Below are 22,641 nucleotides of genomic sequence, written 5' to 3' on the forward strand. Positions count from 1 at the left end.
AATTGGCAAACAAAAAAGGCATGTGACCTGATAGGCAAACAAAAAAGGCAACACAAATTAAAAGAGATGTCGACCTCTAGGACTTCACGAATTAGCAAGGTGCCTGGCGCATAGAGTGGAGTGCGGAAATAGCATCGCGCAGTAATTTTAGTAGAAACAGGGCAACGTGGACCGAAATAGAGGCGATGTCGGCGCACGCGTCTTCTCGCTGTCAATTTCATCCGGATAGGGCGCAAGATTAGCGGATTTCGGAACGCCTGTAGTGATCGCTCGGTCTTGCCGTGATGTGCCCACCGTGATATATATTTCGTGAGTGTAGTAGTGTACGGGATTTTTAAACTGTATCATAAACATCTAATTTATAGCAAGAGATATGCGTAACTCAGTATTTTTCTGCTATTCAAAGTGCTACAGTTGATCCAGTTCAGTGTTGTTTAGGCATATAAGGATTTGGGACCAAAGGCAACGTATTTTCTTTTATTAATATACATATTTACGCTTAAGTACTTTTACAAGACATGTACAAAATACAACACACTTTTATAGCAATGTACAAGATTATTACGAGTTTTCAATATTGAAATTAAATGGGTCATAGGATTCTTGAGATTTGGTTACGTCGTTGTATATTATGTTGCGGTAAGTATGTAAATGCTTTCGATATTTTGGGATATGAGAGGCGGAATAAATGGGTCGACGAGAGCTGGCGTCGCGGCAACGCCCGCCCTGTCCCGGTCGCAGCTGCCGTTTACTTTGCTGTTTCTATTATATATCTTATTCTATTATAAAAATAATAAGTGACTACCAAGATATAACATGATTTTTTTTTTTAATTAAAGCAATTTGGTGATATGTAATATTAACATCTTCCCTTAGCGATAATAAAGAAATTCTTATTGTATCCTTTAAAAAGAGAGTATATATTTTCTTAGTTTCATGTCTACTAATTATCTAATCCTTAGTGTGGGAACAAATAAAATATTTTTCGTTATCAAAAGATAGGTATAATATTGACATGTTTTAAGAAAAACACAAAAAAACAATTAATGACCTTTATTCCAACTACTTATTATGAAATAATTTAGTGGAATAAAGCAATTCTGTCTAAAGAAATGTATAGTTATGCCGATACGTTTATTCGGTTATCTTGAGTGATCACAGTCAGTCATACAGTCTATCATCATCATCATCATCATATCAACCGAGAGACGACCACTGGTATTTTGTAGGGAGTTCCATATTCCACGGTTTTGTGCCGCTTACCTCCAGGGGCTCCTTGCGACGCGCTTGTTGAATACACAGTAACAAATTATTTATTAAATGTAACGAGTTTAGACCACATAATAAACTTGCTTATTGTAGTCTTAGCTTGTCTAGACTAGATAGTCTAGACTTAGCATGTACCATCTCACATAACACAGAATCCCTGGATAAATACACTTGTCACAAGTGCGCTACAAAGCGTAGCCCTACAAGTCACAAACATCGTAGATCATGCGATACACGTAGAGGCTTCGCGAAAGGCCAAATACCTGCGGCTTTGTTCGCGATTATTTTCTGTTTTCCGGTTTCCTGCGGTATGGAACTTGCAATGTATACTAAAGAAAACCATCTATATCAGTTCAGTCTACACCTTGGTTTATGAAGCCTATTAGTGTGCAGTTATCGACTTGCCTGCAAATAACAAGCACAAAACGCGTTTTTTAATTATGCCATAAGAATTCATTCGATAGCGCTGATCCCACTGACGAATGTCCCACTGGTTTGGACAAGGCCCCTCTCGCATGAATAGATAGGTTTCTTAAACGATTACGGTTTATAATATCATTCTATAATATAACTAGCTGTTCCGGCGAACTTCGTACCGCGGATCATATTTTTTTTTTATGAATGTTAAATTTTAATACTTATTATCCTATTCCGGTCTAAGAGGAATACAAAAAATCAAATGTCATAAAAATTGGTCCAGCCGTTCTTGAATTATAAATGGTGCAACTAACACAACTTACTTTTATATATAATATATATAGATCAGTGGCGTGCATAGAGGGTATGCACAGGGTATGCAGATGTTATAAAATTAAATAAAATCTTCAGTATGAGTTATAAATACTTGAGAGTAGGCTTTTTATAACTGTGACAATGCCTATCCTTAGGTGTTTTATAGCTCGACCTGGAGATATTCTTCATTTTATATCATATGCATACTCTGTGCATACCCTCTATGCACGCCACTGATATAGATTAATTACATAGTCGTTTACGTTGTATTACTAAAAAATGAGCTTTAGTTGTCTTAATATTATTATTATTAAACTCGATGCAGATTCATCCTTATTCACCATATAACATTGGCGTCGTCCAAACTATTTTGAAACCCAGATGTACTGACTGGACGAAAAATCCTACACCTAACAGTCAGTTCTTCCATCGAGACGGAAGTAGTTTTCTATATTTTGTGTATATACTTACAGCTAACATCCCAAGTCGATTATATGGAACCGAAATGGCAACTCAAACTATTTTCAGCCCCGTATCATCTAGGTACACGCTTTGACATAGTTCCGGTTCTTATTCTCTAACCTCATTACACGAATTCTCTATATCGCCTCGTTAGAACGGTGGATTTTCTAGGCGCGTGTTTTAAAACCGCGTAAACCACGCCCGTTAACTGCAATAAAACGAAGATACGTCTATATCGAAATTAAAGACAGTCACTGAATTATAATTTTTATTTATTTATTTATTTATTTATTAGCTTTTCAAGGGAAACAAACAGTATAATTATACATAAAAGTAATGCCGTATTTTTGTATCACATAGACCAATAAAGTTTCCACAACTTGGTTATACATATAACACGATAACATTAACCACAATTGCTTAGGAGTAAGTACCTAGCAAGCAATTATTGTACAAAAAAAAGAAAAAATAATAATAATGTAAGTAAAACAAAAATGAAAAACAAAAACTTTAAAGCTATAGTACTTATTTTGTCAAAATAAATTTTCTAAACGTGCCAATTTTGACATGAAAAATGTCCGTCTCACAATATTTGTTGTTAAAAGCATTGCACGCACGAGATAAAAAGTTATTTGCCGAATACCTTGTCTTCCATCTAGCCCACGCAAAGGGAGGTTTACGCCTTGCATTTAACCTACGACATGCAAAATCGATATTACTTAGAAGAAGAGGGGAGTCAACTAAATTATGTATTATTTTAAATAACAACCTTTGATCTCTTAAATCGCGTCTTTTTTCTAAAGTAATTTCAGTTGCAGATATACTGTGATCACATAGTAAATTACGACGTTTAATATAACGCAGAAATTTACTATAAATCCTTTCAATTGCATCAATGTACACGTTATACTGCCGTTATATTCCAGCATGCTGAACAGTATTCAAGAATAGAACGTATCAAGGCATTAAATAAAAGAACCAGAGTTGACGTCTTCTTAAAATCCTTAGTAACACGCATGATAAAACCAAGCATTCCAAATGCCCTATTAGTAATTATATTTATGTGCGACCTGAACAAGAGCTTGCTATCAAGTTGTACACCCAGGTCACGCAGCTCATCCACTCTAACAAGCAAGCTATTGCTTAGGTAATAATCACTAATTATATGATTTTTCTTTCTGGTAAAAGTAATAACATTACACTTCTTGACATTAATATCAAGAAGGTTGACTTTACAATACGTATTCAATCTAAAAAGATCTTCTTGTAGGAGTTTACAATCATGAAGTGTATTGATAGACCTATAAATTTTCATGTCATCTGCAAAAAGCAAAACCTTTGAATTTTTAAAACAAGAAATAACGTCATTGATAAAGATGTTGAATAGCAACGGACCAAGATGTGAGCCTTGAGGGACACCAGAGGAGACTGGCAGGAATGAGGAACAGTATCCTTTTATAGCTACAGCCTGGGTACGATCCCTAAGGTAAGATGCAAGCCATCGTAACAGGTCACCATGTATACCAATTTTATCGAGCTTCTGTATGAGAATTTCATGCGATATTTTATCAAATGCTTTAGAATAGTCAGTATACACAGCATCAACCTGAACCCCGGCATCCATGGCTCTGTAGACATAGTCGAGGAATTCACAGAGATTGCTTTCTGTAGACTTCCGTGTAACGAACCCATGTTGTTCCTGTATAATAATTGGTCGAATAATTTTATTTCATTTTTATTATAATCATTGATGGACTTTTTCCCACGTTAAGGTAAGTGGGGAAACAGAGCAACACTTCGCAGGGCATGCAATTAACACGCCCAACGAAGAAGCGCCCCGTGTCTAGGAACCTGAAGCGTAGATGTTTAGCCCTATTCATATGTCTGTAACTACGCCCGCGACCAGTTTGAAATATAGTGCGGATAAAACCAAGGGATGTTTCAGTTTACAGTTGTGTATATTCAAGCCCTTAAATAGTCTAAACGTTATTCAAAATATTTTGTGTTTTGGACGCGCTATACGCACTTTTCTATCGATACATATGCAACAATCTGATTTTAGAAACTGAAAGCTGTAACCGCAAGTTGTTAAAACGCGCAAAGAATGCGCGTAGAACAATTCATCGCGTGCATACCCGCTTTAAGTTACTTACTAACTCTTTATTTTTGACGGCCGAGTGGCGCAGTGGGCAGCGACCCTGCTATCTGAGTCCAAGGCCGTGGGTTCGATTCCCACAACTGGATAATGTTGGTGTGATGAACATGAATGTTTTTCAGTGTCTGGGTGTTTATCTGTATATTATAAGTATTTATGTGTATTATATTCATAAAAAAATATCATCATCAGCTATCTCAGTACCCATAACACAAGCTACGCTTACTTTGGGGCTAGATGGCGATGTGTGTATTGTCGTAGTATATTTATTATTATTATTAAGGAGCCGTGGTGGTAGAGTTTGTAGTTTATATCCAAGGTATATACATCCACCCTAGGTCTCATTGCCCGAAACTGTCCTACCTTACATTTGTATGATAAGAATAATTAATATTTCTTTGATAGTTTAGAATTGTTTTTATGATAAATGATTATTCGATAAAAGATAAATCTTTCATATTAAGACACCCTACTTTACCCATTAGTGGAACAAACTAATTTTACAGTCGTAATTTCGTAGTAGTTGTAAATATATATATAGCCATACCATTTTTTCAGGTACATTACATTTAGCATATTTTTTTATGAAAATTAAAAATAAAACCACCATGCGCTTCGATTGTAACATCGCTAATGAAAGAAAACAATAGAATAAAACACTCTTTAAAAATAATAGTTACAGCGTATTCAGAGTTCGTTGGTCACAGTATATCAACATCTTTGTTTCTTTATCTATTTTTGTTCTAATCGCATCATTTGTTATATATTTGGGAGTTGGCTATTTGATCTAGTTTTCAGGTCACTGTTCTGTGTAGCACGCAATTTTAGTGGCGAGTTGTCGACATCGTTGCATTGTTATTTATATCAACACCCGTACATTCATATCGTTTCAGAGAACCGGTCATTATTTGAACTGTTTTGCTATACGCGGGTGAAAACTTGTAATATGTAGGAGAACAAAATCTTATCTATGTAAGGCCCTGATTCTCTATGTAATTAAAATCCTATAACCTTAGTTGAAACGTCGCTACGCAGGTCTATACCCTCTTAAGAATCATGTCCCAGGATACAAAAAATATATATTATATACCTTTTAAACGTAGAAATAATATTTTCTGTTCCCCGGAGATTCGCAGGTCGTAACGTTCTGTTACCTATATTGCCCAAGAGCTTACCTTATGCATAGACACACCTTTCCTGTACACCTTTCCCGTACGAGCCGTAATTTAAATTTTTTAACATCTACTAACTATGCTACCAAATAACGTACTATAAAGGTCTGTGAATAGCATATACTTACTGGCAAGGGGTAAGGTCATAGATTTTCTTGATAGCATACTTTTTAGATAGGTATATGGCACCGCTGTGTTTTTTTTTTTATCTACCTACTAAATTTATGTAGTATTTACGAATTACAATTAATTTACGTCTAGTATTCCTTCTATTCGTAATCTATAGCTGTATTACATATCAACGTTGTAATTGTCAAAAATATCCATTAATTTTGTAACAAATAACAACTTTACTAAGAAACTTCTAGAAATCAACAGATTACATGTAGAATATAGATAGACTGAATGTAGAAAACGGACATTAGCGCCCGCGCCCGCAGACAAAAGCAGCTGGGCTAAATTTTGCTGAAATTAAACATATCCTATGTTACTTCTGGATAAAATAGCTTTCTATTGGTACAAAAACGTTTTAAATCGGTCCACTACTTTCGGAGCCTTTTCAGTATAAGCAAGGAAACAAAAAATCTTTCCTCTTTATAAAAATAGTACACAGATCTCTAAACAAATTGAATGGGAATAACTAAATAAGTATTCTGTTACTTTATTTACCAGTAATATCTGTGAAAAAGCATATAACTGTTTTTAGACCTGTTAATTTGCATTATACATTTGTGCGCGATCCCATTCACACGGAACACAAATAACTAACTAGCAAAAGCTGTGTCAAAACAGACTACATATCAATGTTTTAACTAGTAGGTTTTCATAAAATTTTCTCGTAATTATCACATCTCGTTACCTCTGTTAAAACTTGTTACTTAGGCACAGCCGATTTTGTTTATTTATTGCGCAGTTCACCAATCCGTACTGGGCCAGCGTGGTGGACCCGTGCAGAGTGTGTGTGTCTGTGTGTGGGAGTTGTGGGAGGAGACCCGTGCTCTGTGGTGGGCCGGTAATGGGTTGTTGTGATGATGATGATTGCGCAACTGCGCACCAAAAAGTCCAAACAGTCCAAAAAGTCGCGACCAAAAAGTCTTTGTTGGCAAACTTGCCAACAATGACTTTTTGGTCTATAGTAGGTACGCATAAAATCAATTTTTATTTACTTATCTTAATAATCAACCTAATCCAAAACGATAGATTGAATTTCGAAGTAGTGGTCTCCTTATCTAAGAATAGGAAAGGATACTAATTTACTACTCAATTCAATCTAATATCTGAAGATTTGGGATTACCTAGATTGATTATTCATTTCGTAGTTTATTTTGTAAACAATGTTTTCATTATGTAGAGTAATTTTATATAAAATCGCTCAATTTCTGCGGCAAATTCGTACAGGTCACGCGCCGTTAGATACCTCAATTCGAACAGGTACTGTAAGTCAGCCGCATTTTTTTGTAGTAATATAGCTTTTTGTGTCAGGGGTCGTCCCTAGTGGGTACTATCGCAATGCTTATTTCTGCCGCTAAGCAGCATTGTTTAAGTATTATTTCTGTCTTTAATTCCACGTTGAATAAAGTATATTCTTTGTGCAGTAGCTATAAATACATTTTAACCACAGATGCTAAAGAACCGTGGTCGCGACCCGCGCTCGGCGGTGCCCAGTACGCCAACAATGGCGCTCCGGTCCAACGTCCACCGGGCGCCGATGGCGAAACCAGAACCCGACTACGAGGTGGTGGAGTTCCCCTCGGACCAGTATGTCAACGCTAAGCTCCAGCCACCACCGCCTCCTCCGCCACGCCCGCCTACAGGTGATAACATATTAGGTATAAATGAAATGAATTTCCTCGTTATTATATTACTGTCGTAACCACCTGGCATTCACAGAGCCTAGTGTGAGATTTTCCACCTAAGTTTACTTATTCGATCACGCCGCCTTTGTGCCCTAGCACCTTAGTGCTAGGAACAGTAATAGCACTTATGCTACTTATGCTCGTCTTCACGCGAATGGGATGAACAGCTGACGTCACGCGCATGGCGGTTTTTTGGCTTAGTAGACTTGACACATCTCTTTCTATTGTATTTGATTCTTGCAATCAATCTGTCTTTCGCAAGACCGAAAGCCAGCAGTAACGTATTGCCTCGTAGACGGTCGTGGAACAAGTCCTTGTTCGCTCACGCACATTCAGGTGGGAAGTTGACCACACGGCTCGATGCAGTAATTTTACTTTAAAATCACCCACCAATTTATGAGCAAAGATTGAAAAAACTAAAAAAAAATATTTTTCCGACTCCGGGAGACCAAGCTTTAATTTACTCTGTCTATACTTACTCCGTGCTTAAATGGCCATCTCTTGACCTAGGTCACCCAATAGATGCAGATGCCTCTTGCGGTCTCTGCGGAGGCGGTGGAGCTCGGGTTCGATGCACTGAGTGTGGTCGTCGAGCACTATGTGCCTCCTGCGATGACATGTACCACCGGCACCCCAAGCGCAGACATCACCAGCGACAGGTGGGTTTTAAGATGTGTATGGACTGAGAAGTAACATGGTGGTCACCGGACGCGCGTTTAACCGTGAACCTCAACAATTTAGGAAATATACAAAGTTCTTCATCTTCATCTTCTACGGAGTGCGTCCCATCTTAGGTCACATCTGCACGTTGCACGTGCCTGTGGTCAAGCGCTTTCGCTAATAAAAAAAATCATGTCACGGGGCAGCGGCGGTGCGATCCGTGTCTTGGTCAACGTAGACAAATATAAGGAAATGTAGGTATACGTAATACAAACCAAGCGTGCGTAATGAGCTCGGAGCATTAGCGGCCAACAGCGTTCATGCAAACAAACAGAGAATGTCTGTACTTACTTAGTAGTTCCTAGGTTACCCTTCTATAGACGGGACGAATCACTGTAAGCTTTAGTTAACAAAAGTTATAGACTCCCAGCGTTAACTTCATCTTGATGCGCAAACAGTGAAGGTAAGTTGGTACGTTTAATCCTAACTAATTATTATAAACTAGCCGTTGCCCGCGACTTCGGCCACCAATGTTAATTTTTCGGCTAATGTTTCGGAGAAGTTCAGCTTTTGGTGACAGAGCTCGTCCGGGAAGTTACTGTAGCCATCAACGACTTCGCCATATATCTTCCGCTAAATAGAATTGCTGTGTTCCGATCGGCGGCGTAGTGGCTGGTGCATCTTAGACTGTATCAGACCGGGGGAGAAGTAGTAGTAGTAACTACAAGTAAGCAAGGTATAAAAAATATATATCTAGGCCGCGATGTTTTATCCGTAATTACGTAGGGTAAACCATCGGACAGAGCTTGAACGGTATAAATATTTGCCATTAAAGCTTGTAAGTTCTTCAGAAACTATTAGTTAGTTGTTAATGGAAAACGTTTTTAATGATAAAAAAAAGTCAGACATTACTAACTTTAACTTTTAATTTAGCCCTAAAAATGTTTTACGTCATTAATTTCTTAATGACAATGTTGCTTGGAAGCAGGCTGCTTCGGTTTTATCAATCATCCATCAAAAGATAGAGAAATGATTGTTAAATTGTGAAACATGAATGTCTGCACAGACCATTTCCTTGCTTTCTTCATTTACTTACTCTGTAGAATCTGCATTCCGAACCGGATGGTAGAGTCACTAAAAATAAGGCCTACTTAATTTGTTACAAAAATTTATTAGTTACAATCACCACTAAAGCAAGTACCTACGTATGAGTACTTAGTTGCTCTTTAGGTTTTTCTTACTTTATAACTTTATAAGTAGGTATCTATCATAGTAGTACCATAAAGAACGACTCGTGCACTCTAATAGAGACAATGATTAGTCCTAAATATATGCTAACGACGACAAAATATTGGCTGCAGTCCCGCTCCTAGTAATGTTTGTAAGTAATCAAAGTAAAAGTAGGTAAATAAATATAGACATAAAATAAAAAATAAAAAACACATTCTTGCCGATTTTTTTTCTTTAGAAGTCCTTTTATATATTTTAGTTTCATCATATACTTGAATTAAAGAACATATACATAGATAGGCAGGCTTTTAGGAAATACCTATTAAAGAGAAAAAAGCCTAGAAAGTAACAGTTATATTTTGTCATGAACAATGCGGTTATGTTATAATAAGGCATTATAGATCTCTGGCTGAATGTTTCAAACATTGCGAAGGTTTTAAAAAGCCTTTTTATTACGAATAAGCAACAGGGTAACAGGGGATAGAAAGACATTGCTTCTGTCACCTATGCACAGTTTCGCACCTAAACCGATCGTGGCGAAGTTTTGTAAAGAGATAACGTGTAGCTTGTACGATAATAGTAACCTGGAGATCTAAAGGTTCCCGTGAAAATTGAAAAAAACCCCGAAGTCACGGGCAATAAGAGCTTTATAATTTCCAACTTGCCAATGTTACAGGCATTATCACACGCGCAGCTTCGTGATGAGCGACCACCGCTACCACCGAAGGCTGCCCCTCCCGTACCGCCGCCACGGAGACATAAGGTAAATCTATCATCCCGATCATAGTCCACGCTCGCCAAGTGCGAATTAATGAACAATATGGAAAACTCAAGTACAGGTTCCCATCACAATATTATTACCGCGCGGTGTTTAAGCAATTAAAATATCACTTGCTTAAACGGTGAAGAAACTCATCGTGAGCAAACCTTCATGCCAGACAGTTCTCTATAATGTTCTCAAAGGCTTGTGGAGTCCACCAATCCGCACTGAGCCATCGTCACGGCCCAGTGCGGCTGGCAGCGTGGTGAACTACGGCCTAAACTCTGAGCAAAGATTGTTGGAGGAGACCCGTGCCCTGTAGGAGGCCGGCAATGGGTCGATATGATGATGAAGATGATATTTATTTTCTTAAATTAAAAAAACGCAGTATGAGTCCGGAGAGACTAGCGTTTAGCTATAAGCCTGCTCGAACTCAGTACTCCCGAATGAGAGGTTGAAGAGAATATCGCTAGACTATGTCATTACGCAGTATATAGTATAGAATAGCGTACTAATAACAAGACTCCACGTATTTCCGAAATGCAATTGCTGTACCTTCGTGCTCTCGAAGGAGAATAAAGAGATTAAAACAATCAGTCCCGTTTATTGTTACAAATACTTCAAATAATAATAATTAATAAGTGAAGTTTTTTCTATTTAAAATGTTGAAGAATATAATTCTTTTAAGATAATAGGGCTTTTCTGTATAGTCTGAAGCATTAATTGGCTGTAGATGATGATGATGATGACTTATAATTTAACATTAATACTATCGTAAATCTTTTGTGTCACATAAAGTTTAAAAAGCAATTAACCAAGTAGCTCAATTTACCTATTGTATTTTTAACAGATCGGCGGCGACAGACTCAGCGCTAGTCCACTTCCACCTGCCATTGATCGGCGTTCTACTATGAACCCATTGATGGGAATACCCAAACAAATGGCAGCAATAACCAATACCAACCACTTTGTGTCCCAACGTCCGCAAATGCATCATCAGCGCCCGAGCGTTCCAAGTGTGACGTCACACATGGGCAGCGTGCCATACTTGCCAAATGCTGTGCATCACTCAAACACACCTGTTACAAGTCATGACCAATCAAACACATTGGGACATTTTTCGTCCTGGAATCGACCACGCGGCTCTCTATCCGGCATCAATGTGCCCCAAAATGTTGTACGTAGATATTACATTTTAAACTATTCTAAATTAGAATGATACAACATATTATTTTTAATCTGCAATTTCATCATTTGTATCGTCTAAGAGTTTAAACACAAATGATACTTATATCTAAAACCTAAGTTATTTTTTCTTGTATGAAGAATACTCGTACAAATATCTAGTAGGTATCCAATTAATGAAATTATAAAGAACTGAAGAATTTGTATGTTTCAACGCAGTGCTCTTAGGAAAAATACCAGTAAAAATGTTTTCGAAAAAAGAATTCCGTTAATGAATTTTTTGTTTTTATTTTTTTAATCATTAATTGAATATGTTTCTATCGCTACATATTAAATCATAATAAATCATGTAAGCTCACTGTTTTAAATTCAGAGAGTGAAACAGTACGTCACTTCATTTAACTTTCTACCATTGATGATACCAGGTGCAAGCTCCACAACTGGAACCGTGGGAAGTCCAAGAGAATCTTTCTACCCAGAGCTGGGGTCGACCTTTACGCCGTGGAACATCAGTTATGGAATTGGGCGGCGGGCCAACGGCATGCCCCGGCTGCGCACACTGTGCATCTAATCCATGGCGATATGGTAGTTGCGCTAACCTGGACCATTCGTGGGTTGGACAGAGTCCTTGGCCTCAAACCTGTTGTGTTCCACATCCGGCGGCCCACAATCCACAGATGTTCCCACATCTTCACCCGCATCCTCCACAAACTCCACAACCTTATCGAAGAGGTAAGCCAAAACCAATGTAATCCAAGTATTTTTTCTTGCCGGGTTCTTGTCGGTAGAATCTGCTTTCCAAGCTTCAAAAGTATTTTGAAACTTATTTGAAATCAATTAATATGTGATCACAGAATTCAGAACATTGCGATAAATTTTGAACGCTTAACTGATCCTACTTTAAAGGACCTAAATTATTAACTAAGCCTACTCTACTTAAAATAAGTAAACTTTTAATTTAATATTTAGTTTAATAACACTCAGGCTATTAATATGTACCCACCGCCTACCTACTTTATACTCTTCTATACAATCTTCTACACCAAACTTAGATTTTTTGAGTTTACCGTTTAGATAAACTATGAAGACCCAAAAATGTAATATAGGTAAATCTATACGGATGCCCGACGTAAAGTTTTTAATCCATCCATAAAACTATAAAATACTAAATATTCTATACAACAGCGGACAGCCGTGCAGTATCTCGGGCAGCTTCGCGGGCCGGATCACGCGCAGCATCTCCTGCTTTGAGCGTGAGATCCCGGGCGTCCCGACGATCGAAACACCGAACACCATCCCCAGTACCATTACCTTCAAGTGACGCTGACTCCGAGAGCGAAAATGAGAGTGATAGCAAAGAAAGTAAAATACCATCTGTAAACACTAACAATGCAAAAGAGATGGTTGAAGACTCTCTAGGTCCTGCACCATCGCCGCCCAACTCATCTTGGCAATGCGAGCACTGTACTTTCGTTAATGAACCTGGAACGAGGGTATGCGCGGTTTGTTGTCGCACACCGACTACAAAAGCAAAAATAATTTCGACCGACGGCATAAACAATGGTGTAGCAAGACTTAGAGTTACGAATAAATCTTCTCCTTCGCCTACTAGTAATTTAATAGATGATCGACGGAAGAAGATTGGTGAGACATTTTTTTAATTTAGTAATTACTCAATACCAACGCTATTGCTTTTGCTATTTTCTAAAGAATGATGATGCTTTTAACCAAAGACTGAACTTTTTTTAATTTATTTGCAGACGACAAAATTAATAAAACAGCAAGGCCTTCCAAGGAACGTACTTCTACTGGGTGCGGGCCATCTCCACCTCGTGATGGAAGGCCAGTACTTAAATCATCAAACAGATTAGCTACCCCAACAAGAGAACAAAACAATGAACGAACGGCACAAACTCGAATTCGTCACGACATAGCAGTAGGACCATCACCGCCTAAGGAGCTTCCAAATAAACAGCAAGCAGTATCCACCTCAAGAAATGCAGCAACGGTTCAATCACTAATTCAGGATAGAGTCGAAATACAATCCTTCCCAAAACGTGAAACCCCTTTACGTGAACCTTTAACTAAACATAGCGTGTCTGTTGGCCCATCACCACCTCGCGATAGCCCATTGCGAGTGGTGGCAACCATTCGCAACGTCTCTCCAAATTTTCAAAAAAAGTACGTTGGAAACTCGCCTCCTCGAGAACCTAATAGACCATCATCCAGATCAAGTAGAACCAATACTGGAACTTCTCCTCCACCACAAAGCATTTCTACACAAGTAAGAATATTTCCGACGCACTTGAATAACTTCCAATGTGACTATTACCTTACTATTACTACACTTTCAGACTTATGAAGTACCAAGTAACTGGGACCGTGCTCAGTCGGTATCGCGATCGTCGCGGCCAAGACGTCGCGTGCTCGATGAGAATCGACGAGAAAGATCGCATAGCAGGCTCTCTTTGTCTAGCGATACGCGTGTAAGTGGAGAGGCGAATTTTATTTAAATTATACCTTAGAAAATAATAATATTGTGACGTCCCTAGAGAAAGAAATTGTGTTTACTTTATTGCACACCGAGAAATACATACAACATGGACATAAAACGATACATTGAACTTAAGTTGTACAGTTGACGGCCTTATAGCTAAAACGTGATCTCTATGTACAAGGCAACCATAATGATAGAGATTCTTCGACAATTTCAGCAATGACCTCTTATAATATTTTTCAGGAAAGCGAGCGTAGTGTCCGTACTAGTGGTGGTAGATGGGAATGGCGCGAACCTCGCGATAGTAGCCCTAGCGGTGAATGGAGTGAGAGTGAACGACGACGGAATTCTACACGGCTCACGCGACGAGCTTCTCATCTCGATCTCCGTCGCAATCGGGCCGTGCGCCGCTCCAGCATGTACGGTTCAGAAGTAAGCAATTTGATGAGAAGCACAACAACAAAAATCACATATCCATTCGAGAAATAATAACTTAAATAATAAACTACACTTATTGCACGCTCATGTATGAGCATGCTTTACTATCTCTTTTCTTAAGCTTAGTTAAAGGGTGTACTTCGACCTAGCTCAAACTTATGAAACAGTTAAAGAAAGACCAATTTATCAATCAGATATAAATCTGTCTACTTTAAACTATTAAACTAACTTATTAGAGTTCCCATCGTGCTCTATAACTTTTTTTTCAAATGTTAATGACAGATTTTTACTCATCTACATATCAGGTTCCTGATTTACAGGGCCCATCACCGGAACCGTTGACTAACAACCGGGCGATATCTCTAGAGGCACTTGCTGGTGCCGGATCAAGGCGAGAGGCTGAAAGAGGTTTAGAATTGGCCCGGTTGATGAGCGACGCTGAAAGATTGGGCTTCAGTGCCGCTGAAGTTCATGCGGCGTTGGCACAAAATCCAGTAGCACCGTTGGCGTGGTTGAGTAAACGATGGCCTAGCCTTTGTGCAGGTGTCCGTGCGGCTGCGGCTAGACTAGCGCCGGGTGTTAATGTAAGCGAGCTTGAAGCTCGTGCGGCTTTAGCGAGGCATAGGGGTGCGATGTGGCCCGCTGTCAATGAATGCGTCGAGCGATCACGACGACAGGTAAAAAGTTTATAAAAACTAGTTTTGATAAAACGCTGTAAACGTTGTAGTATATTTTTACTGTTACACAAAAATCATTTAGTTACCTTAATTATATCCTATACTATGATACTAGCGTATCATCATCAGGTAAATAGAACACGATCTTTTGCTTTTGATATTTTGCTTAGTTTTAATACGTGTAACTGTTAACCTGCCATTGCTAGTTTGAACTCAATTAAATGAAACCAATAATTTTAGGCAATCGGTGTTGGTGAAGAAGGTAGATTGCGCGGTCACGTATGGGGTCCACCAACTGGAGCTGATGATGATGCTGTACCCCCAGACCCTTTACCCAGCCGCTCACACCGCATTCGCGGTAATCTTAAGCATCCAAAAAAACAATAACATTACATAGTAAAAGTCGCCATATCATCATAACATTCACGTTTACATTTCAGCAGACAACAGTTCAGACGAATTCGAAGTAACTACAAACAAATTTCAAGATGATGACTGGATGTATTTACCGTTAGACATACAGAAAAAAACTAATTATGAATCTGAATATCCGATAAAAAAAGATCACACAAATGCAACTGAAAATGATAACAGTAACGATATAGCCGAGAAATTAAAATCTCTCCTAATCCAAGCCGGGATACCACAGATTGATGAAAAATTGCTTTTAAAGGGTCTGTTAGGCAATAATGTAACACATGTAGGCGAAAATAAATTGGCACAAGACAATAATCAGAATAATAAACACAATTTAGCTGAATTCATCCAATCTGAAAATGACTTCATTGATGCATATAATGCACTTACGCGACTTAGTCCCCTTCCAAATTTAAATAAAAATACTAATTTAAATACAAAAGAGAATTTAGAAAATAACACAAAAATTCCAGATAATCAACCTAACAGCCACATGAAGTCTCATGAATCTACGACAAACCATTTAAAAATCAATAAACCAATAAAAATGCCACTTACTAAGCAATCTAAAAAGAATAATAGTCATGATAATATAAGGAGAAACGTTGTTGAAACCCTAAACAATAACAACGAAACCCTTTTAAACAAAGATCGTTTTTTTAAACAACTCGATATTCATTCGAATAAAGAAGCATTAAATCTTAAGACCAAAGAACATGAAAAAACTAACAACCTTAACGATATAGTTGATAATACACAAAAACTAATACAACAAATGAAAGAAGAAATCCATTCTGATATTCATTCCTTACAAGATAAAAGTAGTACACAAAGCGAAGCAGGTAATAGTTCCAATGAGTCACGCTTGTCATCTGAAAAAGAATCCAGTTTTAGTAGCAGCGAAGGTGAATCAGAAGATCTGTCATCTGACGAAAAAGAAGTTACCTGTAGTGGAGAAGACAACGTAACTGAACAGAATAAAAACCGCGTATCAGTCAATAGAACAAGTTCTGAAGATAATGAGAATTTTGAAGAAGCGATGGATCATGTAGAAATTGAAATTGAGGATTTCAAAGATTCAAATATAGAAATATTAAATTCTATTGCAAAAAGTTTACAGCAAGAGCATTCTTTAACTGTGGAAATTGATGAAACGAAAGTTACTAATAAATGCAATGAAGACGTCAACAATAACTTATTCGCAGCAGTTGATAATTTTGAAGAAATTTACGAACAGCTTAGTAATGAGAAAGAAAAAAAACTAAATGAATTGCAGCGTGAAACACTTTCTATAAAAAAATATACATCATTGAACAATAACGTTGAGCAAACCAACATCATTCGCCCAGAGGCAAAATATGTTTCCACTTATATAAAGCAAGATATAAGTACATCAAAATTTACACCAAGTTCTCCAATAAAATTATTTATTACAGAAAATAAACATCAGCTTCAGACTGCATTTATAGAAAATTTTGATGATTCTTTGGAAGAACTAACAAATTCACTAGAGAATCCTATAAATAGTGATAAATCAAATGACTCTTCTAACGAACCATCTGAAGGGTTTAATAATATTTCAGCTATGAACACACCAGAACAGAGTGATTCAAAAATTATTTCTGAATATTTATCTAAAACTACTACCCTAGATGGCGAAATTAAAGAAAAAATCCCATCTGATGTTGATTTATCTGGTACAGAAGACGGCAAAAAAGGTTTTAATGTACATAACAATAAACAAGATGACATTATTCTGAATTTAAATGATTTAACCGATAATAACGACCAAGACAACAGTGGCCACATAAGTCTTAAGATTCAAAAAAATGAATCTTCAGCTGCAGGAACTTTGGGAAAAGAAACGCTTAAATCAAAAATGCCGTCAGTTATAAGCAAATCCAATATACCCAAACTTGTAAGAAATATGCATAGTGGTAAGCAGAAAAATGATAAAAATGTCACAAAAGTAATCGCGTCCAAAGTACCAGTTCGAAGGTCTAGTATAAAACAATATCCTGCGCCAAATCCCCCAAAATCTCGATTTGGACATATACAAAGTGGATTTGTAAAACAACTGCAAACAAGACTTTTCAGTACAAAAACATCGAAATCAACTAAAACAGATACAGAGACACATCTCCAAAAAACAAAGGAGGATCTAAGAGCTATTGAAGTTCAAGTTTCCACTTCAACGATGACTAAAAAAAAGCAAGCTCCTCCTCCGCCCGTCCAGATGACAAGGGAATTATCGCCACCAAAAACAAATTTAGCAAATGAAAAAACTAACCATTTCTTCCGTGAGACCTGTCGTACAGAAGATGAATGGACCGAGAGTGATGCAGACGATAATATAATTCAAATAAATAAAGAAGAGCCTAATCTCGCGATACCATCACCGCCACAGCCTATCACAATGCGTCAAGTATCAGGACAGCTCATTGACTTAGCCCTCGTTCGGTTACCTGAAGGCTCTCCGGAGGTAAGAATTGTAAATAACTGTTGTATGAACTATTATGACCTAATAAATATGTAAAACTAACGATCTTATTTATGTTCACAGAGGCAAGCTCGAATGCTACTAGCAGAAGGGGCCACAGAAAACTGGGAACAGGCACAGCTAGCGGTAAAGCTAATATCACAAGGAACAGACACCCCTGCTGCTCTCTTGGCTGCATTAGAATGTGTTGACCTAGCATCGGCTGTTGCTTACTTACATCAAGACTGTGAACTCTGTGCTTCTAAATTTCCTGAACATGAGGTAGTTACCTATTATCAAACTGAGTCACGCATTTTTGAATGAGCCTTTCTGAATGAGTATTGGATGTTCACCAGGGTGCATTTACAAATGCTGTCGATCTAACGACTCGGCACTCTCACTCTTTCTTTTTCCCTCGACGCGGCCCACAATGATAAGGCGTCCTAAACAATCAGGCATTTCCTTGCCACATGGCCAAAATATTAGAGATTTCTTTGAGCACATAGAGGTCTGGATTGTCAACTCCTCCAGAACACGTTTGTGCGATGCGCAGTCCACGGGACACGAACGAACACAAAGAACTTTTTTGAGCCGTTTGCAGCTTCTATTATTTATCTCGTAAAATATAATAACTTATACGTAAATTGTAATAAGTTATTTTAGTAATATACATAGATACTTTTTGTTGCAGATGGTTTCAATGTTACGCTGCACGCACAGGTGTTGCCGTGAATGTGCACGTCACTATTTCACAGTGCAAATTACAGAAAGAAGCATTGCCGACTGTGTCTGCCCATATTGTAAAGAACCCGAGTTGGAGAATCTCCCGGAAGATGACTGGCTTGACTACTTTGCCCATATGGATATTTTGTTGAAAACATTATTAGAAACAGAAACTCATGAACTCTTTCAAAGAAAGGTAGTACTTTTGACTTCGGTTCTATTTTACATGTATTGAACGAAATATATGAAAGATTTTAGTAGATTTGTAGATATAGATTTACTCCAGATCATACACATTGTGTTCCTCACTTACACTTTGTATTTTGTACAATTTACTTAATATGCTGTTGCTAGAGTAGCTATTATATTATTCCTTTTTCCAGTTACGTGATAGAACGCTTGCAAGAGATCCTAACTTCCGGTGGTGCGTGGAATGTTCTTCCGGATTCTTCGTGCATCCTAAACACAAAAGATTACGATGTCCAGAATGCAAATCAGTCACTTGCGCCAGTTGTAGGAGACCCGTACGTGGATATGTGTATTTGCTAATTATTCTGAACCTTTTCGACGGCAAACATATTGTTAAAAATGACAGCACTATTTTAAGACCTGCCTATTCCGTTTATATAGGAGCTTTCCGTAGAACAGAATGACAGTGTACACCTTTACCTATACTTACAAGTTTCGTTCATAATTCAAATAGGTCACATACATATTCTAGACATTTTTTTAATATTGCGTTCCGCGTACGACAAACTCACAGGCGTATATGACGTCAATAGAATACGGTGGATATGACAAGCCCACTCATCGAAGAAAAATTTTAATTAACCTTTTATATTATGAATAGTAGGATTGTGTAGCTAATGAAAATATATAATTTAAAATATAAAGTTACCTAGATTTAATTTTATCTTCTTGAACTTTACAGTGGAGCACCAATCATGATGATATGACGTGCGAGCAATACGCGCTGTGGCTCGAAGACAACGATCCAGAACGGTCTGTCGCCGCTGTACAGCAACATTTGAGAGAAAACGGCCTTGACTGCCCAAGATGTCACTTTAAATATTCCTTATCTAGGTAAATAATCTGTAAATACCACCAATATCTACCTTTAGTTGAATCAAATATTTCTTTATCAAAATTCCTTTATTTCAAGTCAAGGCCTAATGTAAGCAATTATTACATACTCTGCATTTAAAGAATTCACCTGTTTAATCCATCTATCTATATATATAAAAGAGAAAGTGTGTGGGTATGTTCCGTATAAGCTCCGAAACGGCTGGATCGATTTCAATGAAACTTTCAGGGAATCTCCGGATTGACCTGGCGAGTAATCCTCTAAAGTTTGATGACGATCGGAGCACTCCTATTTTTGAACTGTCAAACTGTCAAATATGGTTATATTCTACTGTTGGGTTTACATGGGTATAGATAATGATCTTCACCCGCTCGAGAAGAGAATGAATACGGAGAGAAATAAATGATTTGATATATTATGAGACTTAAATTAAAAATTTTATGTAAGTTTATTGTTTAAATAAAATAAAGCAAAATCTAGCCCGGCGAAGCGGGCTGGGTACGCTATAACTAATAAAAAGTAAATAACAACAAATAGGCACATCCAGTTCAATCAAAGAAAGGTGCTAATGCGAAAAAAAATATTTCGTCCGGATCGGTTTTGGGGGCTAAAAACAATTTCGTTTTTCTTTCAGAGGAGGTTGCATGCACTTCACATGCTCGCAATGCAAGTACGAATTCTGTTATGGATGCGGAAAACCGTTTATGATGGGAGCCCGCTGCGGGCTTAGCGAATACTGCTCAAGGCTGGGTTTACACGCCCACCATCCCCGCAACTGCCTCTTTTATCTACGAGACAAGGAACCGCGCGAGTTGCAAACACTTTTGCAGGCAAGTTTCAGAAGAAAATAAATGGGTTCTACTTGCTACCCGCACTGTAATGTTTAGTAACATTACAGTGCGGGTATTTAACCCTAGACTTTCAGTTCATAATATAGTATGTTAAACTTAAGTGGAGTTTACTTCGTATATCATCATCATCACCTATTTATTATAGTTAAAGTTATTATGCATTTACTTATTTTTTATATTTTTTATTATCGAATCTATATATGGCATGCATGTAACTTTACAGATGAACAACATCACGTACGAAACAAAAGCTGCTGAAGGCTCCACTGGTCGATGTCCAATTCAATTGCAACGCGAAACTCCTACCGGTCTTTTGGACACCATCTGTGGTAGTGAAGTGCAACAAAATCAAGCGGGACTTTGCAAGTAGGTATTTTTCAATCTGCAGTCAGTACACTTGCAATAGGTACTCGCCACGAAATTTTGAAGTGCAGTACTTTTTTATTAGAGTTTTTAATTGACGTGAATCCCAGACCTGCGCAATAACTGACTTATTTTTCAACATTCGTAGCATGTACCTACTGTACCTACTAAGTAATTAAATACCAGCTTTTATAAACAAAAAACTAGTCTTCAAAAAATACAGTAGCTATAATAAATCCCCGGCTTTATTTGTATTTTCCTTGCATGTACAAGCCGCCTGCAATGTATATTTTTTATTGGTAACATAGAATAGTCAGGCGGTGGTCAGTGCGGCGTGTTTTTACAGGAACCATTACTTGGAGTATTTGAGTCGACTGGTGCGAGGGCGGAAGGTAGACCCGCTGCCGATCTTAGGAGTGGACGACTTAGAGACGCTCGTGCGCAGAGCTGCGTTACGGCCTCCCCCGCGTCCCTACGGCTCGCTAGATGGCCTCTACAAACGGGGCCTAATCGAGGTGTGTTTACGAGCTCTGTTGTTACAGGATACACTACGTGGAGTATTTAGCCGGCCTGGCACGTTCGCTTGACCCCATCCCTATCATGGAAGTGAGCGAGCTCGTGGCAGAGTTACGCCGCCGCGCTCTTCCGCTGCCCGAACGCGGCCCGTGGGACACTGATCCTATATACGCCGGAATGTGTGCAGAGGTATACAGTGTTTTAGTGCAACTAAAAATCAGTTGAGTATCTGTATCCACCGTCAGCCTAGAAACGATTTAGTAGTAGAATAGCTTTCTGTGACAGAGCTCGTCTCGGGAAGTTCTACCGCCATGTTTTTTTCTGCAGCAGAGCAGCATCTTTGCAGTAATGTGTTCCGGTCTGAACGGCGTGGTTGCCGCTGTAGTTACAGGATCACTAAACTTAACATCTATGGCTCAGGTTGATATACACGGGGCGGCCAGTTGCAGGACGTGTTCCCGGCATGCACTGCGAAGTGATGTAAAAACCTACAGCTCCAACCTCAAGACACGCTCTTGATGGAGTCGAACAAAACTGACCTTTGACCTTTTAACGTTACGTCTTTCTTGCATTAATGCTTTCATATTTAAAGTGTCACCCCATACGACCAGAAAAATTATAAGAAGTAAGTAGTCTCTGCGCCTTAGCTAAGCCTCATGTAAATTCTGGTCAAAAATATGCTATAATTTAATTGGTAAAGTAAGTTCGTCGTAACATAATTCTTTGAAAACTTTTGTACAGCATAGGTGAAAATGACGGACAACAATTATCTGTTCAATGTTGAGAGTTAAATTTTTCAATTAGACCCTTAAAAATGAATGATACTTTTTAAATTTGAATCCCTGTTTTAACAATGTTTGCTTTCGTTTTACAGATTGTCAGAGAGAAGATACCGCTTGACTGAGTGTTCAATATATTCCTAGAACTAACTTTTTTTCCCATTAATTTATATAAATGGCCCTAAGAGAGCCTTTAAAGTCAATATATCAACAAGAAATATGTTTATTTTTCGAAAATGATAGAGTAAACTACGTAGCATTTGTGTATTCATTTTATGTCAATATATTTATTAACACAATTTAAAAACTTATAATGAAAAATTAAACACTTTATAA

At 38.0% G+C, this 22,641-nt stretch overlaps 1 protein-coding gene across 8 annotated transcripts; it reads left to right on the forward strand.

The window, feature by feature from the left end:
• Positions 1-236: 236 nt before the first annotated feature.
• LOC120637464 (E3 ubiquitin-protein ligase lubel) lies at positions 237-22,633 on the forward strand. 8 transcript variants are annotated; one of them, XM_039909322.1, is made up of 21 exons: positions 237-462; positions 7,412-7,619; positions 8,157-8,305; positions 10,213-10,299; positions 11,147-11,473; positions 11,907-12,213; positions 12,667-13,125; positions 13,242-13,765; positions 13,836-13,967; positions 14,222-14,410; positions 14,722-15,093; positions 15,334-15,451; positions 15,534-17,992; positions 18,074-18,271; positions 18,681-18,908; positions 19,096-19,236; positions 19,644-19,795; positions 20,431-20,626; positions 20,871-21,013; positions 21,357-21,525; positions 22,401-22,633. In XM_039909322.1, exons 2-21 carry the CDS (start codon positions 7,412-7,414, stop codon positions 22,428-22,430), a joined length of 6,588 nt encoding a protein of 2,195 aa, XP_039765256.1. In that variant the 5' UTR covers positions 237-462; the 3' UTR covers positions 22,431-22,633. The 8 variants fall into 8 exon arrangements, with proteins under 8 accessions (XP_039765256.1, XP_039765253.1, XP_039765258.1 ...); XM_039909319.1 differs by lacking the exon at positions 21,357-21,525 and adding an exon at positions 21,553-21,746 and having other exon boundaries at positions 15,537-17,992; XM_039909324.1 differs by having other exon boundaries at positions 7,412-7,604; positions 14,737-15,093.
• The last annotated feature ends 8 nt before the right edge of the window (positions 22,634-22,641 follow it).

This window comes from Pararge aegeria, chromosome 3 (genome assembly GCF_905163445.1).
Source record: "Pararge aegeria chromosome 3, ilParAegt1.1, whole genome shotgun sequence".
NCBI lineage: Eukaryota > Metazoa > Arthropoda > Insecta > Lepidoptera > Nymphalidae > Pararge > Pararge aegeria.